Below are 12,586 nucleotides of genomic sequence, written 5' to 3' on the forward strand. Positions count from 1 at the left end.
TAGATTAATAGAATCTAGATAAATAGAATCATACATACCCATCTTTCACGTTAACTTTGTGCTTCTTTCACTTAGCATGATGTTTTTGAGGTTTACTGTTGTAGCCTGCATCATTACTGTATTTCTTTTTATGACTAAATAATATTCTGTGGTATGGGTAAACCAAATTTTGTTTATTTGTTCATCAATTGATGGACATTTTAATTGTTTCCTTTTCTGTCAATTAAATATAATGTTGCTAGGAAAAGTCACTTACAAATTTTTGTGTGGACATAGATTTTTTTCCATTCTCTTGGAAGAGTTCTATAAATTGAATAGTTGGTTTACATGCTATGTTAAACTTTTTATGTATTTATTTATGACAGCAGAGTGCATTAGAATTTTTACTACACATATAGAGCATGATTTTTTAGTTGTAGATGGACACAATATCTTTATTTATTTATTTATTTATTTGATTCAAATAGGGTATGAATTCTCATTTTTCCACGTGTATAGATTGCAGGATCACATTGGCTATACATCCATGTGTATACATATAGCAATCCTAGTGTCAGTTGTATTCTGCTGCCCTCCCTATCCCCCTCTCCCCTCCCCTCCCATCACTATTCTCTACCCATTCTACTGTGACACTTATCTCTCTCTTTTTTTCTTCCCTTCCCCCTCACACCATCATATATGTATTTTGTGAACCCATGAGGATCTCCTTCCGACTTCCGTGCAATTCCCCTTCTTCCTCCCTGTCTCTCCCTCCTCTTTTCCTTGTTTCGTGGTAATCTTCTCATGCTCTTCCTTCCTACTCTGTTTTGAGTCACCTCCCTTATATCAGAGAAGACATTTGGCATTTGTTTTTTAGGGATTGGCTAACTTCGCTTAGCATAATTTGCTCTAGTGCCATCCATTTCCCTGAAAATGCCATGATTTTGTTATTTTTTAATGCTGAGTAATATTCCATTGTGTATAAATGCCATATTTATTTATTTTTATGTGGTGCTGAGGATAGAACACAGTGCCTCACACATGTGAGGCAGGTGCTTTACCACTGAGCTGCAGGCCCAGCCCATGTTTAACTTTTAAAGAAACTGATATACTATTTTCCACAGTAGCCCTAGCATTTTACATTCCACTTTGTTTGTAATTTATCTTCCTAGTTCTTTAAGAAAAAAATTCCACTTTTCCACATTTTCATAGGTGATATTGCCTGATGTTGTTTTAGCCGTTTAAGTGGTTGTATAATGGTCTCTCTCTCTCTCTCTCTCTCTCTCTCTCTCTCTCTCTCTCTCTCTTGATGATGCTGGAAATCGAATAGCCCAGTAATGCTCTACCACTCAGCTATGTCCCCACCCCTTTTGATTTTTGTATTTGAACCCTATCTCCAGATAAGTTTCACTGAGTTGCCAAAGCTGTCCTTGAGCATGAAGTTCTCCTGCCTCAGCCTCTCATGTCCTTGGAATTTCAGGCATGTGCCATTGTCCTGCCCTTGTAGTGGTGTCTCATTCTGGTTATTATTTTGATTTCCCTAGGACTAGTAATTATTTTCTTATCAAGTGCTTATTAGCTGGTCTTTATTTGTTTTTGAGTGAAGGCCATTCAGATCTTTTACCCATTTTTTAATGTTTGAATTAAAAGACTTCTTTAGATAGTCTGGATATAAATCCTTTGTCAAATACACGATCATCTGAATAACTTGGATAACAAAGCCTAACAAATTTTGTAAGAAAACCACGGACTAATTTCTCACCCTATTTTTACACAAAATTCTTTCACAAAATACAGCAAATATTTTTCTCATAGTCTGTTGCATGTCTTTCATTTCCTTGTGCTTCTTGTTAAAGTGTAAATGTTTTAAGTTTTGATGAAGTTTATTTTATCAACTTTTCTTTGAAGGACTGTGCTTTAGATCTTATATCTAAGAACTCTGCCCAACTGAAGGTTGCAAAGACTTTCCAAGCATTTCATTCTAGAAGTTAAGTAGTTTCAGCTTTTGCATTTAGGACTGTAGTCCATTTTTAGTTAATTTTTGTGTATGATAATTTAATGGTCTAAGTTCATTTTTAAAAGATATAGATATCCAATTTTTCGAGCGCCACTTGGTGAAAACTTTTGAATTGTCTAGGCACCTTTTTTGAAAATTAGCGGACCATGAATGTATTAAAACTCCCAGTTCCCGGGCTGGAGCTATAGCTTAGTGGTAGAGCACCTGCCTCACATGTGTGACACACTGGGTTCAAATAAAAATAAATAAATAAAAGATAGTGTGTCCATCTACAACTAAAAACAATTAAAAAAAAAAAAAAAAACTCCCAGTCTATTCAGTTGATCTAAGTATCTATTCTCATACCAATACTACTCTATGATGATTTATTTAAGTAAGATTATATAGTTTTTATATAAAATTATATAGTATTTATATATTACTATATAATTTATAAAAATTTTGAAGCTGGGAAATAAAAGTTTTTCAAAATCATTTTGAATACTCTAGGTTCTTTGAATATTCATGTAAATTTTAGGAATAGCTTTGAATTTCTACAAGAAAAAGCCTACTTGCATTTTGATAAGAATTGCACTGAAAAAAATAGCAGATGTATTTTAAATAAATGAATGTGAGAGAGTGGCCATCTTGATAATAAAGAAGTTTCTAGTCTATGATTAGTTCTTCATTTCGAATTCTCAGAAGGATTTTGCATTGTGCAGCATGTCTTATGGGTTTTTTTAATATTTATTTTTATGTGGTGCTGAGGATCAAAACCAGGGCCTTGCACATGCTAGGCGAGCGCTATACTGCTGAGCCACAATCCCAGCCCCATCTTATGGGTTTTACAAAATTTTTATTAATTATTGATGAACTTTTATTTACTTTTTGTTTATATATGGTGCTGAGAATTGAACCCAGTGCCTCACACATGCTAGACAAGTGCTCTGCCACTGAGCCACAATCACAACCCTACAGTTGATTTTTATTTGTTGATCTTGTATACTGTAACTTTGCTATGATCCTTTGTTAGTTCTGGGTATCTGTGCATATGTTTGCTTGTATTCCTGGGGATTTTCTGTGCATAGGATCATGCCATCTGTGAACAAAGACAGTTTTACTTCTTTTTTTTTCCCCCAAACTAGATGTCTTTAATTTCTTTTTGAGCTGCATTGCACTGGCTCAGGCCTTTAACACAGTGCTAAGTAGAAGTGATGAAAGCAGACACTCTTTTCTGGTCCCCAATCTTAGGAATGCATTAAGCATGATGTAAGTGGGGATTTTCTGAAGATGTGCTTTATTCAGTTGAGGATATACCTTTTATTTCTAGTTTATGGGAATTTTAAAAAAAATAATGAATGGGTGTTAGAATTTGTTAGTTGCTGTTTCTGTATATATGAAGATGATTATATTTTTCATCCTTTAAATTACTGTACTATATTACATTGTTTTTCTAGCGTTAAACCAACTTTGTATTCCTCTGATTAATACACTTACCTATGGTGTTTAATTTTTATGTATGTTACTGGATTCCATTTGCTGATATTTTGTTAAAAATGTTTTTGTCTGTTGAAAGGAATATTGTTCTGTAATTGTTTCTTTTGTGAATTTTTGTCATACTGACATCATATAGTTAGTTGAGTTGTATGTATTCCCTTCTCATTTCTGTTTTGAAGGAGTCTGTGAAGGGTTGGTATTATTATTTAAATATTTGATAGAACTAACCAGTGAAGCCATCTATATCTGTATTTTTATTTGAGAGGTGGGTTTTGTGTGTGTGTTGTACTGGAGATTGAATCCAGGGGCATTCTACCACTGAGCTATACTTCCAGCCCACCCTTTTTTCTTTCTTTAAAAAACAAACAAACAAAACAAAAACGTGTAAGTTGCCTGAGCTGGTCTTAAACTTGTAATTCTCATGCTTTAGCCTCCCAAGTCACTGGAGTTAGAGGGGTATGTCATGCCAACTTGCCTGACTAAGGGGTGATTGGGGGAGGGGTATGGTACTAGGGTTTAAATCCAGGGGTGCTTAACAATATCCCCAGCCCTTGTTTTGTTTTGTTTTTCTTTTAATTTAGAGACAGGGTCTCACTAAGTTGCTTAGGGCCTTGCTAAGTTGCTGAGACTGGCTTTGAACTTGTGATCCTCCTGCCTCAGCCTCCCAAGCTGTTGGGAAGGCAGATGTGCACCACCATACCAGCTAAGGGATGATTTTTTAATAATTGACTCCATAGAAGTTAATTTAGACTATTTCTTCTTGAGACAGTTTTAGTGGTTTGGTATTTCTAGGGATTTGTCTCTTTCATCTAAGTTACTTAATTTTTTGACATATAGTTGTTTATAATATTTTCTCATGATTCTTTTAATTTCTTTTGGATCAGTAGTGATAGTCCTCTTTCATTCCTATTTGTGTCTTTTGTTCTTTTTTTCTTGGTTAGTCTAGATGAAGCTGTGTTGATCTGAAAAGATAAACAAAATAGAATTAAAAAAAAATATTGAGACAAAAAAGAGATGTTTCACAATGATAAAGAGGTCAATATATCAGGAGGGTATAACACAAGGATAAAACATACATACAGAACAACAGAACCTCAAAAATACATGAAATAAACCTGACAAAAAGACGTTAATAATTTAATAATAATAGTTGGTGTTGTCTATGTCCATCCAGTAATTGACAGAAAAACTAGACAGAAAATTTATTAACTGAACAACAGAACACAATTTATTAACTGAACAACACAACCAAATCAACCTGATCATATAAAACAGTCAGTCTGCTGGACACAGTGGTGTATGCCTTGCCTATAAGTGGCTCAGGGGGCTGAGGCAAAAGGAAAACTTCGAGTTTCTTTGATTTTTGTATGATTTCTGTCCTTATGTGTTGAGTCTTGTTTTATGACTTGGCATCTAATCTATCCTTGGAAAAGGGTCCATATGCACTTGAAAAGGTGGTGTGCTTTTATAGTCATTGCATTGACTGTGGTTTTGTTTTGTTTTGTTTGTACTTGAGATTGAACCCAGAGATGCTTAACTACTGCATCACATCCCAGCTCTTCTCAAAAAAATTTTTATTTAGAGACAGGGTCTCTCTGAGTTGCTTAGGGCCTTGCTAAGTCACTGAGGCTGGCTTTGAACTCTTGATTCTCCTTCCTCAGCCTCTGGAGTCACTGGAATTACAGGCAAGTTGTACTGCCACCACATCCAGCAGATTGATTGTTTTATATGATCAAGTTGAGTTAGTTGTGTTGTTTGGGTCATCTGTATCCTTGATAAATTTTCTGTCTGGTTTTTCTGTCAATTACTTGAGGGGGATATAAACAACTCCAGCTATTATTATTAAATAATTATCTTCCTTTTTGTTTTTAAATATATTTTTACTTATAGTTGGACATAATACCTTTATTTTATTTATTTATTTTTATGTGGTGCTGAGGATTGAACCTAGTGCCTCGTGTGTGCTAGGCAAGAGCTCTACTGCTAAGCCACAACCCCAGTCCTGATTATCTTCTTTTTGTCAAGTTTATTTCATGTATTTTTGAGGTGGTGGTTGTTGTATGTTCATTCTTATGTTACACCTTTCTGATATATTGACCTCTTTATCATTGTGAAATGTCTCTTTTTGTCTCAATATTTTTTAAAATTCTATTTCATCTGGTATTAATATAGCTATTTCTGATCTCTTATGGTTATTACCTGTCATATATTTTTCCATTTCTTACTTTCATTCTACTTGGGACTTTAAATCTAAAGTATATATATCTTACACAGGAGGAATGCTTTTTTAAATTGTCTGACAATCTCTATCTTTTGGATGTTTTAGACCATTCATAGTAATATAATTATTGATATCATTGGATTTACCCTTGTTATTTTGGTGTTTGTTCTCTGTAAATTTCTTGTTCTTTTTATTGTTGTTCCTCGAATCCTCTTTAATTACTTTTTAAGTGTATAATTTCATTTCAATTCCTGTCAATATTGTAACTTTTTAGCTTTAATTATTGTTTTTTAATAATTTATTATTAATTATTTTTTATGTGGTGCTGAGGATTGAACCCAGTGCCTCATGCATGCTAGGCGAGCACTCTACCACTGAGCCACAACCCCAGCCCAGTTTTAATTATTGTTGTAGGGATAATAATAGGTATTTTAATTTATCATAGTTTACTTCAGATGGATGCTAATATAATTCTAGTTAAATATGGAATCTTTGTTCCAATGTAGTTCCATTCCCTTCTCCCTCTTTCTTGTTTGCTGTTATCACTTATGATGCTTGTATATGTTATAAATCCACAATAGTGTGTTATAATTATTGGTTTGTACAATTTTAGGTCCTTTAAAGTAGTTGAGAAATGAGAAAACTTCTGAATTTTGTGTTCTACATTCCTAGTGCTCTTCATGTCACTAAAATCAGTCTTTTAGTCTAAAGCATTCTTCTTTTAGTATTTTTTGTAAAGCAGTGAATTATCTTAGTCTTTGAATCAGTGTTGGGAAGTTTTTGTTGATTCTTTGAATATTCTTTTGCTTCTTTGTCTCTCTCTTCCTAAGATTCCTATTATGCAGAGTTGGTACCCTTGTTTATATTACACAGGTCTTCAAATATCTGTCATTTTCCTTCGTCTTTTTTTCTTTATTTCCCTCACTGGTTAACTCAGATGACCTATTACCAAGCTTGCTGGTTCTTTCATCTGCCAGCACAAGTCTGCTATTGAACCTCCCTAGTTAATGTTTTTGTTTCAGTCATTGTACTTTCTAAATCTATAATTTTAATTTCTTTCTTTAAAGAAATCATTTGGGGCTGGGGGTTGTGGCTTAGTGATAGAGTGCTCGCCTAGCATGTGTGAGGAGGTTTGATCCTCAGCACTACATAAAAATAAATAAAATAAAGATATTGTGTCCAACTACAACTAAAAAAAAAGAAAAAAAAGAAATCACTTGTATCTTTTTGATGATAGTCTCTCTATGGAGCGGTATCATTATTATATTTCCCATTAACTCTTAGACTGGTTTCCTTTAGTTTTTTGAATGTATTTGAACTAACTGACTTAAAGTTTTACCTAGTAAGTCCAACATTTGGGCTTCCTTAGGAATAATTTCTGTGGATGGCTTTTTCCCCCAACATATGCACCATACTTTACTATTTCTTTGTATGGCTCAGAATTATTTTTTTTCTCAAAAAACAAACTCTGATTTTCATCCTTCGTAGTATTAATGTGGCATATAACATGAATTGATTTTCTGTTGTTAAACCAACTTTGCTAAGCTTCTGGTTTTCATAGCTTTTGTGGTTCTGAGGCTACTGGTTTCCAGGGCTGCAATGAAACTGGGAAGATGAGAATAGAAATTGGAAGTAGGGTAAGTTAAAACACCAGAAAGCTTATCATTCTAATCAAGACTCAGCTGCTTTTTTCTTTCTTTTAATTAATGCTTAAAGGATTATTGCAAGTATTTGGCTGCTAGAGTTTTGAAAATGCTGGTTTAGATAAATTTTTTGGTCATTGTTTTTTGGAGAAGTGAATTTTCAGACGTCCTTCATCATTCCAAAAGTGTATCTCAGTCTATCTGTGCTTTTAGCCACTATGCTTATTGTTTCTCTATTTGATATCTAAATAATGACACCTCTCTCTCTCTCTCTCTCTCTCTTCTAAATATGTGTGTGTGTATGTGTGTATATATATATATATTTTTTTTATTGGCAGCCATGACAGTCCACTTTTTGATTTCATTGAGAGTTGCTTGCGAAATAAACATGAAATGGTTATTTATGAAGCTGCTTCTGCTATCATCCATCTTCCTAACTGTACTGCAAGAGAGTTGGCACCTGCTGTCTCAGGTTAGTTGTGTATTTGATAACTGTTTTTATGGTCTTAAGATTTTAAGTTTGATATCTACAGAATAAGTGTTAAGAATGATTTTTTAAAAAATATTTTTAGTTGTAAATGGACACAGTACCTTTATTTTATTTATTTATTTTTATGTGGTGCTGAGGATCCAACCCAGTGTCTCACAAGTGCTAGGCGAGCAGTCTACCACTGAGCCACAACCAATCCGAAGAATGATTTTTGAACCTTAACTATATATAGATATAGCCTTTTTATTTTGATAACTTATGTGTAATTTATTTGAGTTGTTCTTTATTACTTTTAAGTTTGTTTCCTCATATAAAACTTTTTTACTTAGAAGACAAATAACTTTAATGTCTTCAAGTTTTCTTTAATGTTTAGAAAGTCCATTTGCTCCCATAATATGTATGTGTGCACGCGCACACGCATGTACGTGTGTGTATTGCTGTGGATTGAACCCAGGTCTTTGAGCATGCTAAACAAGTGCTTTGTCCCTGAGCTACATCCCAGTCTGTAATTATCTATTTTTCTGTCATTTAAATTCAGATATTAATGAGTACAATAATTCTTAGAAGCAAACTTTATTTTATAGTAAAGCTTAATAGCTTTTCCTATTTCTGATATAATACATTTTTTTCAAATATATATTTTTAGTTGGAAATGGACACAATACCTTTATTTTTATGTGGTGCTGACAATTGAACTCAGTGCCACACGTGCGCCAGGCAAGCTCTCTACCACAGCCCCAGCTCCATTTTTTTCATGTGAATTTTTCATGCTGTAATCTAATTTTCTTATTCATTTTTTGAATGATTCATTATGTATTTTCATCTAAACTATACAATGAAATGAACAATGTAGGGATTTTGTTTGTTTGTTTTAGTTCTTCAACTTTTCTGCAGCTCACCTAAGCCAGCCTTGAGATACGCAGCTGTAAGGACCCTTAACAAGGTAGGTTTCCTTTTGCTAGCTATGGACTTAAATCACTGATTGAGAAACATTAAATGTGATCATTTGGCTTTCTTTTCAAGGTTAGTATATATAATTTATGGTCTTCATTTCTACAACACTTCATTTGGATTTGGAGCCCTAGGTATGGCCATTTACACTATCATTCAGCAAAATATTATAATTTATTTCTCACTTTTATGCATTTTATGTTCAAGAATTACACTGTTGAGTATGGTAACTATTTACCACAGTGACTATTTAAATTTAAATTACTGCAACATAAGGCATACTAATATTTCTGCACAAGACTTATGATGATCCTTGTTAAGTAGGACAAATGAAGATTTAGTTTTTCGTTAATTTGGGTAATGTTTTGCTGTTAAATGAATTTTAATGATAGTACTTTGCAGAGCATTTTCACATTTTCAGAGTTGTGAGTCAGGGATTCTGTACCAATCTGAGATAGAGAGGTGGAACAACATCAAGGAAATGGGAGAATGACAGACATGTTTTAGTGACCATGGGAAATGCAGTTTGGCTAGAATTTGCTTGTTTAATTACAGAATTGTTTTCTAAGTGATAATATATTAATATCTGTTGAGCATTGTTTACCATGGTGGATATTGTTCTCAGATCTAACATCTAGAAGACTAGATAAACAAAGACACATATACTATAAAGAAATGCAGGCCAACTATAATAAAAGACTGTGATATTGTTTTGTTATAGGGCAATAAGAGAGTATTGTGCTATACTGTAGCAATTAATCATTTAACAAATCATATACTATACCTTATTAATTAAAAATAATCCTTAAACAATTACTTTTTTTTAAAATGATGATTAGTGAACCCAGGGCTTTGCATACACTAAGCAAACACTCTACCACTGAGCTACCAGAAAAATTACTTTTATCCTTTATTGTCCCCTTTAACTACTGCTTATTTTCTCATTAAAATTTTAAGTTTTAGCTTTTATCAATGTCAGTATGCTTACTAATTTTTTTCCTACCCTTCCACAAGGTGGCAATGAAGCACCCCTCTGCTGTTACTGCCTGCAATCTGGATTTAGAAAACTTGATCACAGACTCAAACAGAAGCATTGCTACCCTAGCCATTACTACACTGCTCAAAACAGGAAGTGAGAGCAGTGTGGACAGGCTCATGAAGCAGATATCTTCTTTTGTGTCTGAAATTTCAGATGAGTTCAAGGTAAAAGTTCAAACATGAACATGTTTTCTCCCAATCTGTGACTTATCTGTTTCTTTTCTTAATAAAGTCTCTTGAGGAGTAGAAGTTTTAATTTTTAAAAAGTCCAATTTATCAATTTGTTTCTTTTACAGTCATTAAGCATACAATCTAAATAACCTTTATCAATCTCCAAGTCATAAAGATAATCTCTGCTGTTTTATTCTAAATGTTTTATGGTTTTAGCTTTTATATATTGGTCTATGACCCAACTTGAATTAATTTTTGTATGATAATTTCAGTGTTTCTCTCTACTGATGTACAGTTATTCCAACATAATTTATCTGAAATACTTCTTCATTGGAGTGCTTTGGCATCTTTATTTGAAAAGCAAATAACCAAGTAATTGTTTACTGGTAGTATAAAAAAGCTTTTTTTATTAGTTTTCCATATTAATTCCATATCCTTTGACCTTGTTAAGTTCCCTTATTGGTTATAATTATTATTATATACATTCCTTGAGAACATGTACACAATCATCTCATCTCTGAATAGAGACAGTTTCACTTTATTTCCAATCAAAATATCTTTCTTTTCTTTTTTCTTGCCTTATTAAAATAGCTAGTATTTCCAGTACAGTGTTGAATAGAACTAATGAGAGTATATTAGAGATAATTCAAAAAAAAAAAACAATAAAATTTCAGTTAAGAGAATGAAGGTAGAAAGATTTTATTGTTTTATTCTTACTTCAGCCATTTCATATAATTGACCCTATTACTCTCTGCACTAAATATACTTCTAAAATTTTAAACAAATAAGCTTAGCCTATATATTCTAGTGGGCATTTTGAAACTTTGGAGAACCTTAGGAGGTGATGACAGTCATTTTTGCAGCATTTTATAAAATAAATTGGGATTATGAAGGAAGTAAGTTTGGTAAGGGTAATGTTTTAGAATAGGAATTGACAAACTTTTCTTTAAAGGATCATAAAATAAATATTTTAGGCTTTCCCTCCATTATCTGTTGCATAGTCTTCCTTTTTTTTTTTTTTTTTTTTCTTTTTCTTTCTTTACAACTCTTTAAAAATTTAAAAATCATCTTAGCTGTAAAAAATGGGATGCAGACAAAATAGAGCCATAGTTTACTGGTTTCAGTTTTAGAAAATCAAAAGGCTTGTACACCAAAAAGTACACCAGAATATCGTGTGTGAGGGTTTGGGACAATGGAAATCTCTGTATATTCCTGTATGCAACTACTTTTGAAAATAATCCAAAAACTGAAGATGATATTTTCTGAAAAAAAAAAAAAGAACCCATAATTCCACTTTGGAACCATGACACCATTTCAATCACATACATTAATTTTGCAAATATCATGTTGAGCAAGTTACAAAAGATTATATACAATACGATAGTATTCATATAAATATAAAACACCGATACGTTTGGAAACTGAAGTAAAGTGAGGAAATGATTAAGATAGTGAGGAGAGTATTTCTGGAAAGGAATCAGTGAAGTGTGATCAGAGGAGCTAGGGGGCATTCAGGAATTTCAGATAATAGAAATCTTTTTTAAAAACTGTATGGTGGGGCTAGGGTTGTGGCTCAAGTGGTAGAGTGCTCACCTAGCACGTGTGAGGCACTGGGTTTGATCCTCAGCACCACATTAAAATAAAATAAGGATATTGTAGCCACCTAAAACTAAAAAATAAATACTAAAAAAAAAAAACCAAAAAAAAAGCTGTATGGTGCCAGGTGTGGTGCTGTATATCTATAATCCCTGTGATTTGGGAGGCCGAGACAGGAGGATCACAAGTTCAAAGCTAGCCTCAGCAAGTTCTCAAGGTCCTAAGCAACTTGGTAAGACCCTGTCTGAAAACAGAAAATTTTTAAAAAGAGCTGGGGATTGTTTCAATTGTTAAGCATCCTTGAGTCCAATCCCCAGTACCAAGAAAAAAAAAAAAAACCGTATGGTAAGTACATAGGCATTTGTTTTTATAAAGGTTTGTTAATATATATTTATAATATGTAGTATGAAATATGTCATAAGAAAAAGTTTCAAAAACCCATTTCAAATTTCTAAGGCAAACTCCTCTACAATTGGCACTATCCCTTCCTGTGACACTAATTTGTCTAGTTTTTTAATCCTATAAAATAAATTTTATCAAGTTCTGAAAAATTAAGTGTTCTTATTTTCTTTGACTGTGTGGAATTTTATAATATAAAGGAATTACTAAAAATGCCAAGACCAAAATCTGCATTTTCTAATTTCAAATGCATTCTCTACCCCGAGCCATTCTGATTCTTTTGCTGATTCTTACCTAACATTTTAGTGTTTATGTCCTTTTTATAGAAGGTCTGTTTAAGACTTTGGCCTTTGGATTTTTTGTTTGTTTGCTTTTAATTGTCTGCCTTTTCTGACATCTTTGACATCAGGTAATGATTGTGTTAAGATAAAAATATTATTAAAACAATATGAAGGGCTGGGGATGTGGTTCAAGCGGTAGCATGCTCACCTGGCATGCGTGCGGCCCGGTTTCGATCCTCAGCACCACATACAAACAAAGATGTTGTATCTGCCGAGAACAATAAAATAAATATTAAAAAAAAAAAACCAATATGAAAGTTTATC

General features: G+C 33.1%; 1 protein-coding gene across 1 annotated transcript in view; it reads left to right on the plus strand.

The window, feature by feature from the left end:
* Copg2 (coat protein complex I subunit gamma 2) overlaps window positions 1-12,586 on the plus strand; it is a 133,553-nt gene that overhangs the window by 59,342 nt on the left and 61,625 nt on the right. The window contains exons 10-12 of the mRNA XM_076833159.1: window positions 7,675-7,808; window positions 8,702-8,769; window positions 9,792-9,980. Coding sequence (XP_076689274.1) covers window positions 7,675-7,808; window positions 8,702-8,769; window positions 9,792-9,980 — 391 coding nt within the window. The remainder of the gene's footprint in view (window positions 1-7,674; window positions 7,809-8,701; window positions 8,770-9,791; window positions 9,981-12,586) is intronic.

Source organism: Callospermophilus lateralis, chromosome 1 (genome assembly GCF_048772815.1).
Source record: "Callospermophilus lateralis isolate mCalLat2 chromosome 1, mCalLat2.hap1, whole genome shotgun sequence".
In the NCBI taxonomy this organism is placed as follows: Eukaryota; Metazoa; Chordata; class Mammalia; order Rodentia; family Sciuridae; genus Callospermophilus; species Callospermophilus lateralis.